Raw genomic sequence first — 20,352 nt, forward strand, 5'->3', positions numbered from 1 at the left:
TTGTGCACAGCCAAGCCTGGGTCCACGGCACTCTAACCTGCATTGCACGACTTTCTAAGTTGGTCTCCGGCGACGTGGGACTCCTTTGTGCAACTTCGGCGAGCACCGTTTCACGCATCCTTGTAGTGCCTGTTTCTGGCACTTCTCCGGGTGCTACCTGCTTCAGTGAGGGCTCTTTGTCTTGCTCGACGTCCCCTCTCTCTTCAGGTCCAATTTGCGACCTCCTGGTCCCTCCTGGGACCCAGCAGCGTCCAAAAATGCTAACGGCACGATTTGCAGCTAGCAAGGCTTGTTAGCGTCCTTTCGGCGGGAAAACACTATTGCACGACTCTCCACGGCGAGAGGGATCCGTCCACCAAAGGGGAAGTCTCTAGCCCTTTTCGTTCCTGCAGAAACCTCAGCTTCTTCTGTCCAGTCGAAGCTTCTTTGCACCCGCAGCTGGCATTTCCTGGGCATCTGCCCATCTCCGACTTGCTTGTGACTTTTGGACTTGGTCCCCTTGTTCCACAGGTACCCTAGATTGGAAATCCACAGTTGTTGCATTGCTGGTTTGTGTCTTTCCTGCATTATTCCTCTAACACGACTATTTTGTCCTTAGGGCAACTTTAGTGCACTTTGCACTCACTTTTCAGGGTCTTGGGGAGGGTTATTTTTCTAACCCTCACTATTTTCTAATAGTCCCAGCGACCCTCTACAAGGTCACATAGGTTTGGGGTCCATTCGTGGTTCGCATTCCACTTTTGGAGTATATGGTTTTTGTTGCCCCTATCCCTATGTTTCCCCATTGCATCCTATTGTAACTATACATTGTTTGCACTGTTTTCTAAGACTATACTGCATATTTTTGCTATTGTGTATATATATCTTGTGTATATTTTCTATCCTCTCACTGAGGGTACACTCTGAGATACTTTGGCATATTGTCATAAAAATAAAGTACCTTTTTTTTAGTATAACTGTGTATTGTGTTTTCTTATGATATTGTGCATATGACACTAAGTGGTACTGTAGTAGCTTCACACGTCTCCTAGTTCAGCCTAAGCTGCTCTGCTAAGCTACCATTATCTATCAGCCTAAGCTGCTAGACACCCTATACACTAATAAGGGATAACTGGGCCTGGTGCAAGGTGCAAGTACCCCTTGGTACTCACTACAAGCCAGTCCAGCCTCCTACACTCCCCCAATAACAAAAGGCCAAATGAGGAGGAAGATCAGTATCGTATCGTGGAGCTAGAGTGCGGGATTCATTACCACTGAATCTACGTCAAACCAGCCATGTACTGTTGTTCCAGCAGCTATTGAAAACTTGGTTATTTTAGTTTTTGTCCCAAAGCCGTATATTCAAAGGTTTTTCTGTATAGCGCTGCAAGGCCTTCGGGTAGCTATGCACTCTATAAATGTTCATAACATACAGACACGCACACACAAACTCACCCTTGCAAAAAGGGACTGGCTTCGGCTTAATCAGCAATGGAGACTAATGCTGCTTCTATCATTACTCAGCCTCTACCGTGGCCTTTCCCTGAGTATCTGCTACGACAGCCCTGGGGCATAAGAGCGTGAGCCGCTACCACTGGTTGCAAACATTAGGCTGACTGAGGAGGCGCTATTGTTGGAATCCCTTCAGCACTGTATAAGTTACAACAGGCACAGATTATTCATTGCTCCCACAGGGTAGGAACGCCCGTACTATTCACAGCTCACCTGGGATAGTAGTCAGTACCCACTTTGGCCTGTAGTGCTCACTGCTAACTCAAGGCAGGTATGTGGTACTGGCCCATTTGGCAAAGGTCTGTGGTACTTTGTTCCTCCATGACAGCCCTGTAGTACTCACTAGTCAGCCAGGGTGAGGCAATAGTACTCATTGCTTACTCCCTTCAGCCTGTAGTACTTGTTGTCCCTTCAGGACAGCCCTGTAGAACTCCCTACTTGCTCAGGGTTGACCCATAGCACTCATTGCTTCCTCAGTACTGGATGCTAGTAGTAAATGCAATCTCACGTCTGTCCTGTAGCAGGGTACATACCTAACTCGTTCATTGCCCTCCGGTACTCTTCATCAAAAGACAACTTCATGACGGCACACATGGCCTGGCAGATCTGGGGCTCGATGGAAACTGGCGCTGGAGTGGGAAAGAGCAATATATCCCATCAGACCTTCAAGAACCTATGTAATACGCCTTCCTTACTCTCTCCAGTACCCCTTCCTTACTCTCTCCAACGCCCCTTCCTTCCTCTCTCCAATGCCCCTTCCTTCCTCTCTCCAACGCCCCCTCCTTCCTCTCTCCACTACCCCTTCCTTCCTCTCTCCAACGCCCCTTCCTTCCTCTCTCCAACACCCCTACCTTCGTCTCTCCATCACCCCTTCCTTCCTCTCTCCAACACCCCTTCTTTCTTCTCCAACACCCCTTCCTTCCTCTCCACACCCCTTCCTTCCTCTCTCCAGCACCCCTTCCTTCCTCTCTCCAACACCCCTTCCTTCCTCTCTCCAGCACCCCTTCCTTCCTCTCTCCAACACCCCTTCCTTCCTCTCTCCAGCACCCCTTCCTTCCTCTCTCCAACACCCCTTCCTTCCTCTCCAACACCCTTTCCTTCCTCTCTCCAATACCCCTTCCTTCCTCTCTCCAACACCCCTTCCTTCCTCTCTCCAGCACCCCGTCCCCCCCTCTCTCCAATACCAGGTACTTCCCCTCTCCAACAACCCTTCCTTTCTCTCCAACATTGCTTCATCCTCTTACCAACACCCCTTCCTTCTTCTCTCCAATTCCCCTTCCTTCCTCTCTCCAATGCCCATTCCTTCCTCTCTCCAACGCCCCTTCCTTCCTCTCTCCAATGCCCCTTCCTTCCTCTCTCCAACGCCCCTTCCTTCCTCTCTCCACTACCCCTTCCTTCCTCTCTCCAACGCCCCTTCCTTCCTCTCTCCAACACCCCTACCTTCGTCTCTCCATCACCCCTTCCTTCCTCTCTCCAACACCCCTTCTTTCTTCTCCAACACCCCTTCCTTCCTCTCCACACCCCTTCCTTCTTCTCTCGAACGCCCCTTCCTTCCTCTCTCCAATGCCCCTTCCTTCCTCTCTCCAACATCCCTTCCTTCCTCTCCAACACCCCTTCCTTCCTCTCTCCAGCACCCCTTCCTTCCTCTCTCCAACACCCCATCCTTCCTCTCTCCAACACCCCTTCCTTCCTCTCTCCAATGCCCCTTCCTTCCTCTCTCCAACACCCCTTCCTTACTCTCTCCAGTACCCCTTCCTTCCTCTCTGCAATACCCCTTCCTTTCTCTCCAACACCCCTTCCTTACTTTCTCCAGTACCCCTTCCTTCCTCTCTCTCCAACACCCCTTCCTACCTCTCTCCAACGCCCCTTCCATCCTCTCTCCAACACCCCTACCTTCGTCTCTCCATCACCCCTTCCTTCCTCTCTCCAACACCCCTTCTTTCTTCTCCAACACCCCTTCCTTCCTCTCTCGAACGCCCCTTCCTTCCTCTCTCCAATGCCCCTTCCTTCCTCTCTCCAATGCCCCTTCCTTCCTCTCTCCAACATCCCTTCCTTCCTCTCCAACACCCCTTCCTTCCTCTCTCCAGCACCCCTTCCTTCCTCTCTCCAACACCCCATCCTTCCTCTCTCCAACACCCCTTCCTTCCTCTCTCCAACACCCCTTCCTTCCTCTCTCCAACACCCCTTCCTTACTCTCTCCAGTACCCCTTCCTTCCTCTCTGCAATACCCCTTCCTTTCTCTCCAACACCCCTTCCTTACTTTCTCCAGTACCCCTTCCTTCCTCTCTCTCCAACACCCCTCCCTCCCTCTCTCCAACACCCCTTCCTTCCTCTCCAACACCCATTTCTTCCTCTCTCCAACACCCCTTCCTTCCTCTATCCAACACCCCTTCCTTCCTCTCTCCAACACCCCTTCCTTCCTCTCTCCAACACCCCTTCCTTCCTCTCTCCAACACGCCTTCCTTCCTCTCCAACACCCCTTCCTTCCTCTCTCCAACACCCCTTCCTTCCTCTCTCCAACAACACCCCTTCCTTCCTCTCCAACACCCCTTCCTTCCTCTCTCCAACATCCCTTCCTTCTTCTCCAACGCCCCTTCCCTCCTCCTTGTGAATGGTCTGCACCAGCCCTGCCCTCATACCTATTCCCCCTAGGGAAGAAGGCACCAGTCCTAGGGTCTGGTCTCTTCCCTCCTCCTTGTGAATGGTCCGCACCAGCCCTACCCTCACACCTATCCCCCCTGGGATGAAGGCGCCAGCCCTACTCTCTGGTCTCTTCCCTCCTCCTTCTGAATGGTCCGCACCAGCCCTGCCCTCATACCTATTCCCCCTAGGGAAGAAGGCACCAGTCCTAGTGTCTGGTCTCTTCCCTCCTCCTTGTGAGTGGTCCGCACCAGCCCTGCCCTCACACCTATCTCCCCCCTAGGGAAGAAGCCACCAGTCCTAGTGTCTGGTCTCTTCCCTCCTCCTTGTGAATGGTCTGCACCAGCCCTGCCCTCTTACGTATTCCTCCCTTAGGGATGAAAGCACCAGCCCTACTCTCTGGTCTCTTCCCTCCTCCTTGTGAATGGTCCGCACCAGCCCTGCCCTCATACCTATTCCCCCCTAGGGAAGGAGGCACCAGTCCTAGTGTCTGGTCTCTTCCCTCCTCCTTGTGAGTGGTCCGCACCAGCCCTGCCCTCACACCTATTCCCCCCTAGGGAAGGAGGCACCAGTCCTACTCTCTGGTCTCTTCCCTCCACCTTTTGAATGGTCCGCACCAGCCCTGCCCTCACACCTTTTCCCCCGAGGAAAGAAAGCACCTGTCCTACTCTATGGTCTCTTCCCACCTCCTTGTGAATGGTCCGCAGCAGCCCAACCCTCTTACCTATTCCTTCCTTAGGGATGAAAGCACCAGCCCTACTCTCTGGTCTCTTCCCTCCCCTTTGAGAATGGTCCGCACCAGCCCTGCCTATTTCCTTTTGCTTTTGGCAGTACTCCCCTTTAGGCCCTCTGCCATCTTCCCTCCTTACCAGAGGTGGTACTCACCAGTCTTATCCTCTAGACTCTTTCCTTCTCCTCACTGTGGTACTCCCAAGCGCAGCCCTCTGTCATCTTCCCTTCTTGAGTGTGGTTCCCACCAGTACTACCCTTGGTCTCTTCCCTCCTCCTCACAGTAAGTACTCACCAGTACTCCCCTCTGTCCGTCTCCCTCCTCCGCTTTGCCTCTCCTGGGCCTCCAGCCAATCCCAGCAGGTCTCGGAGTAGGAGCGGATCTGCTCCAGGACGTGCAGGACACGCATCTCTCTCTTGGCCTGGCCTTCATCCGACTGTGAGAAGATGATGTTGTGTAGAGCAGCGTTGGCATGCATGCGGGCATCCTTACTGCCACCACTGCTGCCTCGGTCGGTGGTTGGCGCTGCCGAAACAAGGGGTTCCAAGCCTCCAGCATCGCGGTCTGCATCGTGCAGGATCTGAATGAGGAGTGGAAGGCAGCCAGACTTGCGCATGGCCTGGCAGCTGTCCTGGGAGCTGGACATGGCGAGCAGTGTGCGTGCCATCTCATCCTTGTCTCTGGTGGCCAACATGGATAGGAGCCAGAACACCACCTCCACCTAGGAAGCAGACAGGGCAAGTGATGGCATCTCAGAGCATTCCTGGGACAGGTACAACCTAAAGGACATCACTGGTGGCAGGCGCATCCTCTCGGGCTCCCCCGGGGACAACCATGACTACCCAGGACATCACAGGCGACAAACATGACTACCCAGGACGTCACACCCAACAAACATGACTACCCAGGACATCACAGAAAACACACATGACTGTCCAGGACATCACAAGCAGCATACATGACTACCCAGGACATCACTGTTGACAATCATGATTACCCAGGACATCACAGGCCACACGCATGACTGTCCAGGACATCGCAGGCGACAAACATGAATGCCCATGGCATCACAGGCCACAAAAATGACTACCCAGGACATCACAGGTGACAAACATGACTTCCCAGGACATCACACCCAATGAACATGACTACCCGGGACATCGCCGGTGACACGTGATTACCCAGGACATCACATGTCCAGGACATCACAGGTGACAAACATGACCACCTCAGGGCATCCCCAGGGGACAAGCACATCCACCCATGGCATCTCTGCACACAGGCACAGCTGCTCAGGCGATCAGGCGCAGCCTCTCGGGGCATCACAGAAGATAGGAACATACTCTCAGGACATGCCTGAAGGCAAGAACTCACACTCTGGACATGCCTAGGTACAGCTATGGGACCTCAGGACATCCCTAGTACAGGAACATGCATGCAATGCATTCGTTGGGACAGACACAGCCACTCAGCACATCCCTGGTGACAGATCCACTCACTCAAAACTTACAGGACTGACATCATGGGCAGGTTATCCACTCAGTGCAGCCCTGGACACAGGACTAGGCACTGAGGGCATTCATGATGACAGATACAGCCTCTCAGGACAAGCCTAGGAATACCATGAACCTCTCAGGGTGCACCCGGGGATGGGGACAGGAACAGGTACTTGTAGTAACTCTGGGGGGACACTGAGCATCTTGAAAGATCTCTGGGGACAGATTGCAGAACTTCAGGATGGTCCCAGCTCCAGCAGCCTCTGGCGATTTCCTTCTCAGGCCTTTTATGGTCAGTCGCCAGTCCTCATTGACAGCTAAGGTTCTGCTGCCTACTGCAGCACATCACGTCTTAGGAAGCACGGTACTGGAGCGACCATGTTTGGAGGGGCAGAGGGGATGACAGCTCTCTAACTTGAGCTCCAGTTCCATCCTTGGTAAAATTGTTTTTGTGTTATTATGAAAGGTCTTCGATGGATGTAAAGCAACCTGACTTGCTCATCTCTGGGTCTCATGAGGCACTGTTCCTGTCTTGTAACTCTGTCCCTGATATCTGTGTGGATGGGGCTTCCAAGCCTTTGACCATTTCTCTTGTTCTCTGGCCACAGAGAGGCTTCTAGTTCCAAGGTGCCCATGACTGGAGCTTTCCCCTGGGTCAGAACTGCCTCCCTGGGATGTGCTTCCTCAAACTGTGTTTCCATCTGGGTTCTTGTGGAAGAACACTGCTGCCTCAAAAAACCCTGTTTCTATCTCAGGCTCTCTGGCCTTCGGTAGCATCACTCGCCTCGGATCAGTAGAGCTACTCTACCCACAAGAGATGAAATTCACTAAGGAATACCAGGTTCTCTCTCTTCCTTTAACATCTGCGATCATTCGCCAGGGTCAGTCACCTCGCAACCACTACTTGGCTGTGCCCTGTACCTCCTTTTGGGGGCATCTTGACACACCTCTCCTTGTGGTCCACAGAGGCTGTTACAACAGAGCTGGTTCCCTGCAGTAAACAGAGGACACAAGAACGTCAAGGGCTGCACTCCGGACACTATATGGGCATGAAGGCACCCAGCTCTTCCTTACACTTTTCAAATCTAGTTCAGTAGCTCTACTCACTCCGTGGTCCCCGTTAGTGGTATCTTGTTTTCACTGGGGGCTCTCCAGCCCGCACCAATCTAGAGCTAGGACCACCCTCCCCTGGGCTTAGCAATGCCATCTTTGGGCAGGAACTCAGTCCAAGAGATAGAACAAATGGCCATCCACTCGCCTGGATGCCCATTAGGCAATTGTATTTTGTAAGTTTGCACCGCTTTTGCATCTCAAAACGGTGCAAAAAAAGTATAAATATGGGCCTTAGTGCTTAACACATACAACTGTAATGAAATTGAGGGCCATATTTATAATTTTTGACGCCAAACTGCGCTAACGCAGTTTTGCGTCAAAAGATTAGCACTGGCTAACGCCATTCTGAAGCGCCATGCGGGCGCCGTATTTAATCAATGACGTTAGCCGGCGTTAGCCGCCGGCGCTGCCTGGTGCCTTAGCAAAGACAGGAGTCATGCCCCCTTGCCCAATGGCCATGCCCAGGGGACTTCTGTCCCCTGGGCATGGTCATTGGGCATAGTGGCATGTAGGGGGGCACAAATCAGGCCCCCCTATGCCACAAAAAAAATAAAAAATAATACTTACCTGAACTTACCTTAATGTCCCTGGGATGGGCCCCTCCAGCCTTGGGTGTCCTCCTGGGGTGGGCAAGGGTGACAGGGGGGGTCCCTGGGGGCATGGGAGGGCACCTCTGGGCTCCTTCAGAGCCCACAGGTCCCTTAACGCCTGCCTTTTGCAGGCGCAAAAAAACGGCGCAAAAGCGGCCGTACGTCATTTTTTTTGACCCGCCCACTCCCGGGCATGAATTTTGCACGGGAGTGTAAATACGGCGCACATGCCTCGGAGTCGATTTTTTTGACGGGAACGCCTTCCTTGCATATCATTAACGCAAAGTAGGTGTCCACGCTAAAAAATGACGCAAACTCCATGGACTTTGGCGCTAGACGCGTCTAACGCCAAAGTATAAATATGGAGTTAGTTTTGCGTCGGAATTGCGTAAAAAAAAACGACGCAATTCCGGCGCAAACAGAGTATAAATATGCCAATGGACTTTACATCTCATCTAAACTCATGTCCTACACTCAGGTGAAAAGCATGAGATACCATGGACCTCACATCTCATGCAGACTCATGTCCTACACTCAGGTGAAGAGCATGAGATACCATGGACCTCACATCTCATGCAGACTCATGTCCTACACTCAGGTGAAGAGCATGAGATACAGTGGACCTCACATCTCATCTAAACTCATGTCCTACACTCAGGTGAAGAGCATGAGATACCATGGACCTCACATCTCATCTAGACTCATGTCCTACACTCAGGTGAAGAGCATGAGATACCATGGACCTCACATCTCATCTAGACTCATGTCCTACACTCAGGTGAAGAGCATGAGATACCATGGACCTCACATCTCATCTAGACTCATGTCCTACACTCAGGTGAAGAGCGTGAGATACAGTGGACCTCACATCTCATGCAGACTCATGTCCTACACTCAGTTGAAGAGCGTGAGATACCATGGACCTCACATCTCATCTAGACTCATGTCTACACTCAGATGAGGCATATGATTTATTCTTGGACACTATCAATTGTCAAACGTTTTCATCTGATACAAAGAACATGTGATGTGGTTCAAGCAAATTTTTTGTCCAGTATTTTCCCAACACTCAGACGAAGAGAATGAAATATTTCTGTCAATGATACCTTGTCCAGTTTAGAAAGTTTTCAGATGCCTTTGATGAAGGCGTCATCAAAGTTACTTTTTAAGAAAAAAAAAAAGATAGCACTGAATGAGTTGTCAGGACGGATCTTGAATATCTTGACAGGAGGCCTACACAGGGTATTTTATCCTGTAATTTCACAGAGAGAGGATTGGGATGCTTGCACATGTATACCTGTTAAGCTTGACACATCCAGCCAGAAAAACGGAGACATTCCCACTAAGGACAGGCTGAACCACATCGACTCCGCACACCCCTGCGTATGTCTCTTTTTCACTCTCTCCCACGATCTTTGCCCCTGTCATTATTGCACTCTCTCTTCCTTACTCCACTCTTTGACTCCTTCATTTTCTCACTCCTCATTGTCTCTCATTCTCTCACTCACCCACCTTCTCTCTCTCTCCCTGTCTCTCTCTTGCAGACTCTGTATATACCTCATCTCTCTTTCATTCTCTCACTCTCCCCACCCCATCTCTTACTCCCCATCTCTCTCCTGCAGTTTCTTCATACCCCATCTCTCTAACAGTCTCTCACTCACCCCCTGCCCCTTCCATCTCTCCCTGTCTGTCTCTTGCAGTGTCTTTATGCCCCATCTCTCTAACATTCACTCTGGCTAGACTGCACTCTGTCCCTCTCTCATCATCAGATGCTTATACCTTGTTGGTGGGGGTGCTGCTGTCCTCTGACGGACAGGGTCTACCCCCAGCACTTCCATCCTCTGGCTTCCCACACTCCTGCTGAGGCACAAAGAGACAGCATCAAAAGAGTGAGTCAGTGAGGGGACATGTAGGTCACAGGGTCAGACTTCAAAAGGTCTGCAGGAGAGCTCTGCTACCTGACAACTAAGACTCGAAGATGTATGTAGCCTAAGGGACGGCTCTGCTTTTTGATGGCTTAGTCTGTAAGGTCTTTGTATGGGTGGGGAGGGGGTTACTCTCGTATGATCTGTGTAACCAGAGAGACAGGGTTGCTGTCTGGGTCCAGAAACCATATGGGCCACATAAACCAAGAGATGATCCTCAGACGGTAAGACCAGTGTTACCTGGGAGAGCTTTCTTCAGTCTAAAGCACCTGAGTCTGTAAATAAATACTCTGAGAGGAAGCTGTCTTGTCCAAGCCCTGACCCTGTAAAATATGTGTGTAATATGTAAGTTAGCTCTAGGCCTGAACCTTTAAGGTCTCTGCAACCGGATGGATGGCACTGCTATCTCAAAGCTTGAGTCTATAAGACATTTGCAACCCGAAGATATCTTTAATTATTTAAGGTGTGAGTCTGTATGCTCCATGGTAGCTCTTGCCATGTGATTTTCTCACTTATGTGTGTATGTTTGGTACTTGTATAGGCTGAATCTAGCTTAAGATAAGCGGAGCACTGAACTGGGGATAGGCCCTCCTGTGAAATCTAATCATTAGGGGAATGTCAGGGGAAGAACTGTCAGTCCAGAGGTAGTGCTCCTTGAAGAGATGTCTATTCAGCTTTTTTCTGAATTGAGGGCGAGTCGGTGCTGAGCTGGTGTCCATGGGGATGCCGGTCCACAGCCTGGAGCATAAATGGAGTCAGCTTGCCTTTTGTTTCATTTCCTTTATGTAATGTTTTTTCTCCAGACTGGCGATATCCAGGCTCTTGGACTGGCGCTGTCCCCTAGATGTAACAGGATTGTTTGCACTGTAGTCTTGTACTGAGGACCTCTAGCACTCCAGTCGGTCACCTCTATTTTAGCTTCATTTTTTCTAGTATTGATTTTTAGATATTTTTATCAGCTTGCTCTTATTCTAGGAAAGTGAGAATTAAACTGCTTGTTTAGTTAGCCTTTGCATGGCATATAATCAGTACTTTCTGTCCAAGGTCAGAGTAGACTGTACACGATATGCTAGTTTGAGTTGCCCGTTCAGGAGACAGCTGATACCACCCTGACACTGCATTACATCAGAACTGTATCCCTGAGGTGATATGGCTTATTATATAGACCTTGCAATGACCCAAGGAGGGCAGAGGGCATTCCAGCCACAACGGTCCTGGGACACATGCTGCGTGACATGTACTGTGGCTGGCGTTGCTCTACCAGCCTCCTGAGAAGGTTGGCATCTACACCACAGAGTGATTCCTGACATTATCTCCGGGTATGGGGGCTGAGGCTAATACCTTAGACTGGGTCAGGAAGAAGGGTACATCCGCTATCCTCTCGACGTAGACATAGGGACAGTTCGGAACCTCTAGTATATACATAATGTTTGGATTATTCATCCTCTTTACCATGTTGATAATGCTGATCATCTTGCTTTGTTTCATCTGCCTAATTATCGCATCTCACTCTTTACATGCCAGATCGCAATTGTTTCAATAAATGTATCAAAAGCGTAGCTCGCATCTTGCTTGCCTGACCTTGGCATGCATGAGTAATAGGACGAAAAGGGTGACATCTGTTTCTCGGCTCCCTGGGGACGCAGAGTGTCATGTTCAGGTTCCATAATCACTACTTACCCCCAGTGGGTTTGGCGGTTTGGGCGAGGCACTGTGAGCTACGAGGAGTTAGGCCGGCAGCTTCTCAGCTTGTGGATAGACTCAGTTTCCTTCACTTTGCTGTTCTGCCACCTAAACATGCAGCCTTATTACTGAAGTATTATCCGCATAACAGTCTGGGGTCTTGTTGAGGGATGTCTAAGCGATGCAGGTGGTCTTGAAGATGATCTGGGCTGGAACTGGGAATCAGTGTAGCTCTTTAAACATAGGGGTGATGTGATCAATGTTATTCAAACGCACAATGAGCCATCCTTCTACATGTAGCCATGTTTTGCAGCAGCTATGGTGGCATTGGGGAGCCAGTTGATCAAGGCATTGCCTCCCTCCTGCTGGAAGAGGACTATGGTGTGGTCAGTTGGCTTCACTTTTGTCAAGAAGAAGAGTTGGAACCAGGTGGCCTTGGTGTTCCTGGCGATGTGTTGCTTGAATGAGAGGCCAGTGTTGAGGGTGGATACCAGGGAGTTTGCATGGTTTGTCAGCTAAGGGTGAACAAAGCATGTTAGGTTTAAGATGGAGAGCCAGGCTTAGATATAGGGTAGATTTGTGCTGCTGGCAAACAGCAGAATTTCAGTGTTTGTGAGGTTTAGCTTTGGAAAGTAAGATAACATCCAGATTTGAATGGGTTTACCTCCTGATTTGAATCTCTGTTTGTTGATGTTTGAGTATATTTTTAAATTGAGTAGGGTGCTATTTGCGTATTGATAGACCTTGACACCAGTGTCCACAACAGTGGATCCAGTGGATTCCATGTAGAAGTTAAAGATGATGGAAGAGAGGATGGAGACCTGGGGCTCTCAAAAAGGTATGGGGATTGTCTGTGATCTTCTGGCATGTATTCGTCCCAGGTGGTGCTGGTTGATGAGGTGGGATGTGAACCATTTCACGATAGTGCCTGAAAATCTCAGGCAGGTAGTCAGGGTGTGGATCTGAGCTGTGGGTGGTTGACTTTGTTGAGGCTGCAGAGTGGATCAGTCAGGACCAGGAGGCAGGAGTTGTTCCTCTTGTTGAGGCGGAGGGCTTTCTTCTCTACTCTGATTGTGGCTGTCTCAGTGCTGCAGTGTGGGCTGGTGCCTGATAGCCTGAACTGTAAAAGATTATTCTTGCGGATGCGCTCCCGCAGCTGGAAGGTGATTACTTTATTGACGGCTGCCCTTCTGATTGGAAGGTGTGCAGAAGGGCAGAGGTTGATGAGGGCGACGGAGTCCAGAGATTGCTTCTTTAGAAGGGGATGGACCTGGCCTGTCTAGAGGGAGTCTGGGAATGTCCCTTGGTCTCAGGGAGGTTTTGCCACTGAGATAGAATGAGTGTGAGGGTCTCTCCCTGGAGCAATTTGATGACGGTAGAAGTCAGCAGTGGCTGCCACTAGAGGGTGCCAGAGCTCCGCCCACATCGATTTCATAGTTATGTGGATGGTAATTGTCAAGAACAATTACCATCCACATAAGTAGTTTCGTAATTAATAAAAAAAAGTGCTTTAAGCCCATGACACGTGCTGCCCTCGGTGCCTGGCTACTCCCATTCTTGCTGAGACGAGTCAGGCGGCCAGGCATTACTGTGAGGGACACATGCTCTAGTGAGCATGTGCAACACAACTTTTTTATTTCTATTCAAATTTTAAGCAGGCTATGGGCTGTGCCAGCTCTGGCCTGCAATTTTTGGAGTTCTAAGACCTTCCATTCATGACGCCATCAGCGTATAGGGCACAAGCCCTGCATTCTGGGGACAGTCTGTCAATCATTCAACAGGCTGCAGGCGAGGCCCTTCAAAAACTCTTCACCTATGACGTGCTGGGAAAGGGTGTTGGTTGCAGTCTGCAAAGAACTGTGGGCATGTGATGCGAGGTGACAGAGTCATGAGACTGGAACCTCGAGCCACGTGTATACTGTAAATACATTCACTGTGCATGCCTCAGCACACATATAGGCCCTCATTATGACTTTGGCGGTCTTCCGTGAAGACTGCCAAAGCCGCTGGCGGTCTCCCGTCCACCTTATTACCGTTACAGACGGATTTCCGCCACACTGGGTGTAAATCTGGCAGTAGTTGTACTGGGGGCGGAGGCGCTCTGGCAGTTTCACTCCCGGGGCCGGCCTGCCCCGCCTTGCCAGTTGGACACTGCCCGCCAAATTATGGGCCATAATACGGCCTGGCGGTGTCCTGCTGGCTGGGCGCTGCCAGCGGTTGAAGCGACCCATCCCGTTCCATGTCGGATGACCTTCTCCCCAGACCAGGTAAGGTGATCGTCCGATAGGGGAGGGGTATGGGAGGGTGGGGGATGTTTTGTGTGTGTGTGTGAGTGTGTGCTGTCTGCGTGTGTGCATGAATGTGTGTATGCGTGTCTGAATTTTGAAGTGAGTGCGTGTCTGCATGTAAGTGTGTATGCATGTTTGGATGGGTATGAGTATGCATGCTTGAATGGGTGTGAGTATGCATGCTTGTACGCGTGTATGAATGTTGTTGTGAATGCGTGTACGGATGCATGTCTGAATGAGTGTTTGAATGTTGTGAATGCGTGTATAGATGCGTGTGAGGGGATGCATGTATGTAAGGGTAGGTGAATAGGTGTATGTGTGGTACGTGTGGGTGTCTGTGTGCATGTATGCGGGGAGGGGGGTCTAGTGCTTGCTGAAGGGGGCCTTTCTGCCATGGTTTTCGTGGCAGTGCTACCGCAGCGGAAACCATGATGGAAAGCTGGCTCCTAATACCACCGGTAGTCTTCTGTGGACCGCTGGGTCAGAGATGATTATCTCTGGCCCGGTGGTTCTGATAGTCATCGTGGTATAAGTGGAGATGTGGCAGGTCGGTAGAGGCTAAACCGCCACACTCATAATGTGGTGGTCTGCACCGCCAGCCTGTTGGTGGTGGGACCGCCACATTTACCCTGGTGGTCAAAAGACCGCCAGTGTCACAATGACCACCATAGTGTCTGTTTAGAGCATGTAATATTTGGTCATTAAAGTGCTCCCTTTGCCCGCTTTTCACTTGCAGGAGTGTTTCACTTTATTTAGTACATCCGTTCATATCACTATTCTTAGAGGTAATAACAGATTTAATAAATAGCTCTCAGTCTAGTGCTATGAACAGATGTACTGCACGTTTGACTGTGGCAGCTCTGGGTGTGTGCAAGGCTCCATCACGCATTGTGTGCTGCGGTGACCAGGGAGGCTGGGACAGGTGGGTTGGGGGGACCCAAGGTGATGTGCTCTGGGCCCCTTCTAGGAAGCGCTGGGAGGGTTGGGCGCTCGGGACCTTACATGAAGGAGGCTGTTTTGCAAGTTGAGAGAGGGAGGTGGCGGGGGGCTCCTGTGTGGGGTCGTAAAGATGCTAGGAGAGAAGGACCAGGATGTCCTATGGATGACTAGAGGTCCCCCACTTGTTGTGAGGGTGCAGTCTCTGGATGCTAAAACCATATTGGATAAGGTCTTGTGGAGTCATTATCTCAGTTTTTCTGTGAGATCAGTCAGTCCAGGGGTAAAGTTTTTCTAGAAAGGGTTACTATCTCCGACTACAAGCTGTCTCTCAAAGCTTCTATCCTTTAGTGTGAATGTTGTAGCAAAGAAACAGTGAGAAGCCTACGAATGGCTGGTTCTCCTTGTGTTAGGTAATAATACCTCTCTTTTTAAAACATAGACACAGGGGCAGACGTGAGGACAGACACAGACAGACACAGTGACAGACACAGGGGCATACGTGGGGGTAGATGTAAGGACAGACGCAGACAGTGGCCGACAAAAGGGCGTACGCAGGGGTAGATGTAAGGACAGAGAGACTCAGTGGCAGACATGGGGGGGTACGCAGGGGTAGACGTAAGGACAGACGCAGGCAGTGGCAGACACAGGGGCGTACGCAGGGGTAGATGTAAGGGCAGACGCAGACAGTAGCAGACACAGGGGCGTCCCCAGGGGTAGATGTAAGGACAGACGCAGACAGTAGAAGACACAGGGGCGTAAGCAGGGGTAGGTGTAAGGACAGACGCAGACAGTAGCAGACACAGGGGCGTAAGCAGGGGTAGGTGTAAGGACAGACGCAGACAGTAGCAGACACAGGGGCGTACGCAGGGGTAGATGTAAGGGCAGACAGACTCAGTAGCAGACACAGGGGCGTACGCAGGGGTAGATGTAAGGACAGACGCAGACAGTAGCAGACACAGGGGCGTACGCAGGGGTAGACGTAAGCACAGACGCAGACAGTAGCAGATACAGGGGCGTACGCAGGGGTAGATGTAAGGACAGACGCAACCAGTAGCAGACACAGGGGTGTACGCAGGGGTAGGTGTAAGGACAGACGCAGACAGTAGCAGACACAGGGGCGTAAGCAGGGGTAGATGTAAGGGCAGACGCAGACAGTAGCACACACAGCGGAGTACGCAGGGGTAGATGTAAGGACAGACGCAGACAGTAGCAGACACAGGGGCTTAAGCAGGGTAGATGTAAGGACAGACGCAGACAGTAGCAGACAAAGGGGCATAAGCAGGGGTAGATGTAAGGACAGACGCAGACAGTAGCAGACACAGGGGCGTACGCAGGGGTAAATGTAAGGGCAGACGCAGACAGTAGCAGACACAGGGGTGTACGAAGGGTAGGTGTAAGGACAGACGCAGACAGTAGCAGACACAGGGGCGTAAGCAGGGGTAGATGTAAGGACAGACGCAACCAGTAGCAGACACAGGGGCGTACGCAGGGGTAGATGTAAGGGCAGACGCAGACAGTAGCAGACACAGGGGCGTACGCAGGGGTAGGTGTAAGGACAGACGCAGACACCAGACACAGGGGTGTACGCAGGGGTAGATGTAAGGACAGACGCAGACAGTAGCAGACACAGGGGCGTAAGCAGGGGTAGATATAAGGACAGACGCAGACAGTAGCAGACACAGGGGCGTAAGCAGGGGTAGATGTAAGGACAGACGCAGACAGTAGGAGAGACAGGGGCGTAAGCAGGGGTAGATGTAAGGACAGACGCAGACAGTAGCAGACACAGGGGCGTAAGCAGAGGTAGATGTAAGGACAGACGCAGACAATAGCAGACACAGGGACGTACGCAGGGGTAGATGTACGGACAGACGCAGACAGTAGCAGACACCGGGGTGTACACCGGGGTAGATGTAAGGACCGACGCAAACAGTAGCAGACACAGGGGCGTACGCAGGGGTAGACGTAAGGACAGACGCAGACAGTAGCAGACACAGGGGCATAAGCAGGGGTAGATGTAAGGGCAGACGCAGACAGTAGCAGACACAGTGACGTACACCAGGGTAGATGTAAGGGCAGACGCAGACAGTAGCAGACACAGGGGCATACGCAGGGGTAGATGTAAGGACAGACGCAGACAGTAGCAGACACAGGGGCGTACGCAGGGGTAGATGTAAGGACAGACGCAGACAGTAGCAGACACAGGGGCGAACGCAGGGGTAGATGTACGGACAGACGCAGACAGTAGCAGACACAGGGGCGTACGCTGTGGTAGATGTAAGGACAGACGCAGACAGTAGCAGACACAGGGGCGTACGCAGGGGTAGATGTAAGGACAGACGCAGACAGTAGCAGACACAGGGGCGTAAGCAGGGGTAGATGTAAGGACAGACGCAGACAGTAGCAGACACAGGGGCGTACGCAGGGGTAGACGTGAGGGCAGACGCAGACAGTAGCAGACAGGGGCATATGTAAGGACAGACGCAGACAGTAGCAGACACAGGGGCGTACGCAGGGGTAGATGTAAGGGCAGACAGACTCAGTAGCAGACACAGGGGCGTAAGCAGGGGTAGACGTAAGGACAGACGCAGACAGTAGCAGATACAGGGGCGTACGCAGGGGTAGATGTAAGGGCAGACGCAGACAGTAGCAGACACAGGGGCGTAAGCAGGGGTAGATGTAAGGGCAGACGCAGACAGTAGCAGACACAGGGGCGTAAGCAGGGGTAGATGTAAGGGCAGACGCAGACAGTAGCAGACACAGGGGCGTACGCAGGGGTAGACGTAAGGACAGACGCAGACAGTAGCAGATACAGGGGCGTACGCAGGGGTAGATGTAAGGACAGACGCAGACAGTAGCAGATACAGGGGCGTACGCAGGGGTAGATGTAAGGACAGACGCAGACAGTAGCAGACACAGGGGCGTACCCAGGGGTAGATGTAAGGACAGACGCAAACAGTAGCAGATACAGGGGCGTAAGCAGGGGTAGGTGTAAGGACAGACGCAGACAGTAGCAGACACAGGGGCGTAAGCAGGGGTAGGTGTAAGGGCAGACGCAGACAGTAGCAGACACAGGGGCGTACGCAGGGGTAGATGTAAGGGCAGACGCAGACAGTAGCAGCACAGGGGCGTACACGGGGGTAGACGTAAGGACAGACGCAGACAGTAGCAGACACAGGGGCGTACGCGGGGGTAGACGTAAGGACAGACGCAGACAGTAGCAGACACAGGGGCATACACGGGGTAGATGTAACGACAGACGCAGACTGTTGCAGACACAGGGGCGTACGCAGGGGTAGGTGTACAGACAGACGCAGACAGTAGCAGACACAGGGGCGTACGCAGGGGTAGATGTAAGGACAGACGCAGACAGTAGCAGACACAGGGGCGTAAGCAGGGGTAGATGTAAGGACAGACGCAGACAGTAGCAGACACAGGGGCATACGCAGGGGCAGGTGTAAGGGCAGACGCAGACAGTAGCAGACACATGGGCGTACGCAGGGGTAGATGTAAGGACAGACGCAGACAGTAGCAGACACAGGGGCGTACGCAGGGGTAGGTGTAAGGACAGACGCAGACAGTAGCAGACACAGGGGCGTACGCAGGGGTAGGTGTAAGGACAGACGCAGACTGTTGCAGACACAGGGGCATACGCAGGGGTAGATGTAAGGACAGACGCAGACAGTAGCAGACACAGGGGCGTAAGCAGGGGTAGGTGTAAGGACAGACGCAGACAGTAGCAGACACAGCGGCGTAAGCAGGGATAGATGTAAGGGGAGATGCAGAAAGTAGCAGACACAGGGGTGTACGCAGGGGTAGGTGTAAGGACAGACGCAGACAGTAGCAGACACGGAGGCGTACACGGGGGTAGATGTAAGGACAGACGCAGACAGTAGCAGACACAGGGGCGTAAGCAGGCGTAGGTGTAAGGGCAGACAGTAGCAGACACAGGGGCGTACGCAGGGGTAGATGTAACGACAGACGCAGACAGTAGCAGACACAGGGGCGTACGCAGGGGTAGATGTAAGGGCAGACGCAGACAGTAGCAGACACAGGGGCGTATGCAGGGGTAGATGTAAGGACAGACGCAGACAGAAGCAGACACAGGGGCGTAAGCAGGGATAGATGTAAGGGCAGATGCAGAAAGTAGCAGACACAGGGGTGTACGCAGGGGTAGGTGTAAGGACAGACGCAGACAGTAGCAGACACAGGGGCGTACACGGGGGTAGACGTAAGGGCAGACGCAGACAGTAGCAGACACAGGGGCGTACGCAGGGGTAGATGTAAGGACAGACGCAGACAGCAGCAGACACAGGGGCGTACACGGGGGTAGATGTAACGACAGACTGTTGCAGACACAGGGGCGTACGCAGGGGTAGGTGTAAGGACAGACGCAGACAGTAGCAGACACAGGGGCGTACGCAGGGGTAGATGTAAGGACAGACGCAGACAGTAGCAGACACAGGGGTGTACGCATGGGTAGGTGTAAGGACAGACGCAGACAGTAGCAGACACGGGGCGAACGCAGGGGTAGATGTAAGGACAGACGCAGACAGTAGCAGACACTGGGGCGTACGCAGGGGTAGATGTAAGGACAGACGCAGACACCAGACACAGGGGCGTACGCAGGGGTATAGATTTAAGGACAGACGCAGACAGTTGCAGACACAGGGGCGTACACGAGGGTAGATGTAACGACAGACGCAGACTGTTGCAGACACAGGGGCGTACGCAGGGGTAGGTGTAAGGACAGACGCAGACACCAGACACAGGGGCGTACGCAGGGGTATAGATGTAAGGACAGACGCAGACAGTTGCAGACACAGGGGCGTAAGCAGGGGTAGGTGTACGGACAGACGCAGACAGTAGCAGACACAGGGGCGTACGCAGGGGTAGATGTACGGACAGACGCAGACAGTAGCAGACACAGGGGTGTACGCAGGGGTAGATGTAAGGACAGACGCAGACAGTAGCAGACACAGGGGTGTACGCATGGGTAGGTGTAAGGACAGACGCAGACAGTAGCAGACACATGGGCGTACGCAGGGGTAGATGTAAGGACAGACGCAGACAGTAGCAGACACAGGGGCGTACGCAGGGGTAGGTGTAAGGACAGACGCAGACACCAGACACAGGGGCGTACGCAGGGGTAAAGATGTAAGGACAGACGCAGACAGTTGCAGACACAGGGGCGTAAGCAGGGGTAGGTGTACGGACAGACGCAGACAGTAGCAGACACAGGGGCGTACGCAGGGGTAGATGTACGGACAGACGCAGACAGTAGCAGACACAGGGGTGTACGCAGGGGTAGATGTAAGGACAGACGCAGACAGTAGCAGACACAGGGGCATACGCAGGGGCAGGTGTACGGACAGACGCAGACAGTAGCAGACACAGGGGCGTACGCAGGGGTAGATGTACGGACAGACGCAGACAGTAGCAGACACAGGGGTGTACGCA

The 20,352-nt window shown here is 52.3% G+C and overlaps 1 protein-coding gene across 3 annotated transcripts in view; it reads right to left on the reverse strand.

The window, feature by feature from the left end:
* The window catches only part of APC2 (APC regulator of WNT signaling pathway 2), a 557,471-nt gene that overhangs the window by 179,528 nt on the left and 357,591 nt on the right, over window positions 1-20,352 (reverse strand). For 2 of the 3 annotated variants that reach the window (XM_069216408.1, XM_069216410.1), the window contains 3 exons: window positions 9,840-9,920; window positions 5,156-5,582; window positions 2,025-2,120 (listed from right to left, as the gene is read on the reverse strand). In XM_069216408.1, the coding sequence (XP_069072509.1) occupies window positions 2,025-2,120; window positions 5,156-5,582; window positions 9,840-9,920 (604 nt within the window). The remainder of the gene's footprint in view (window positions 1-2,024; window positions 2,121-5,155; window positions 5,583-9,839; window positions 9,921-20,352) is intronic. The other variant, XM_069216411.1, reaches the window with a different exon arrangement.

The sequence above is a fragment of the Pleurodeles waltl genome, chromosome 12, assembly GCF_031143425.1.
Source record: "Pleurodeles waltl isolate 20211129_DDA chromosome 12, aPleWal1.hap1.20221129, whole genome shotgun sequence".
In the NCBI taxonomy this organism is placed as follows: Eukaryota; Metazoa; Chordata; class Amphibia; order Caudata; family Salamandridae; genus Pleurodeles; species Pleurodeles waltl.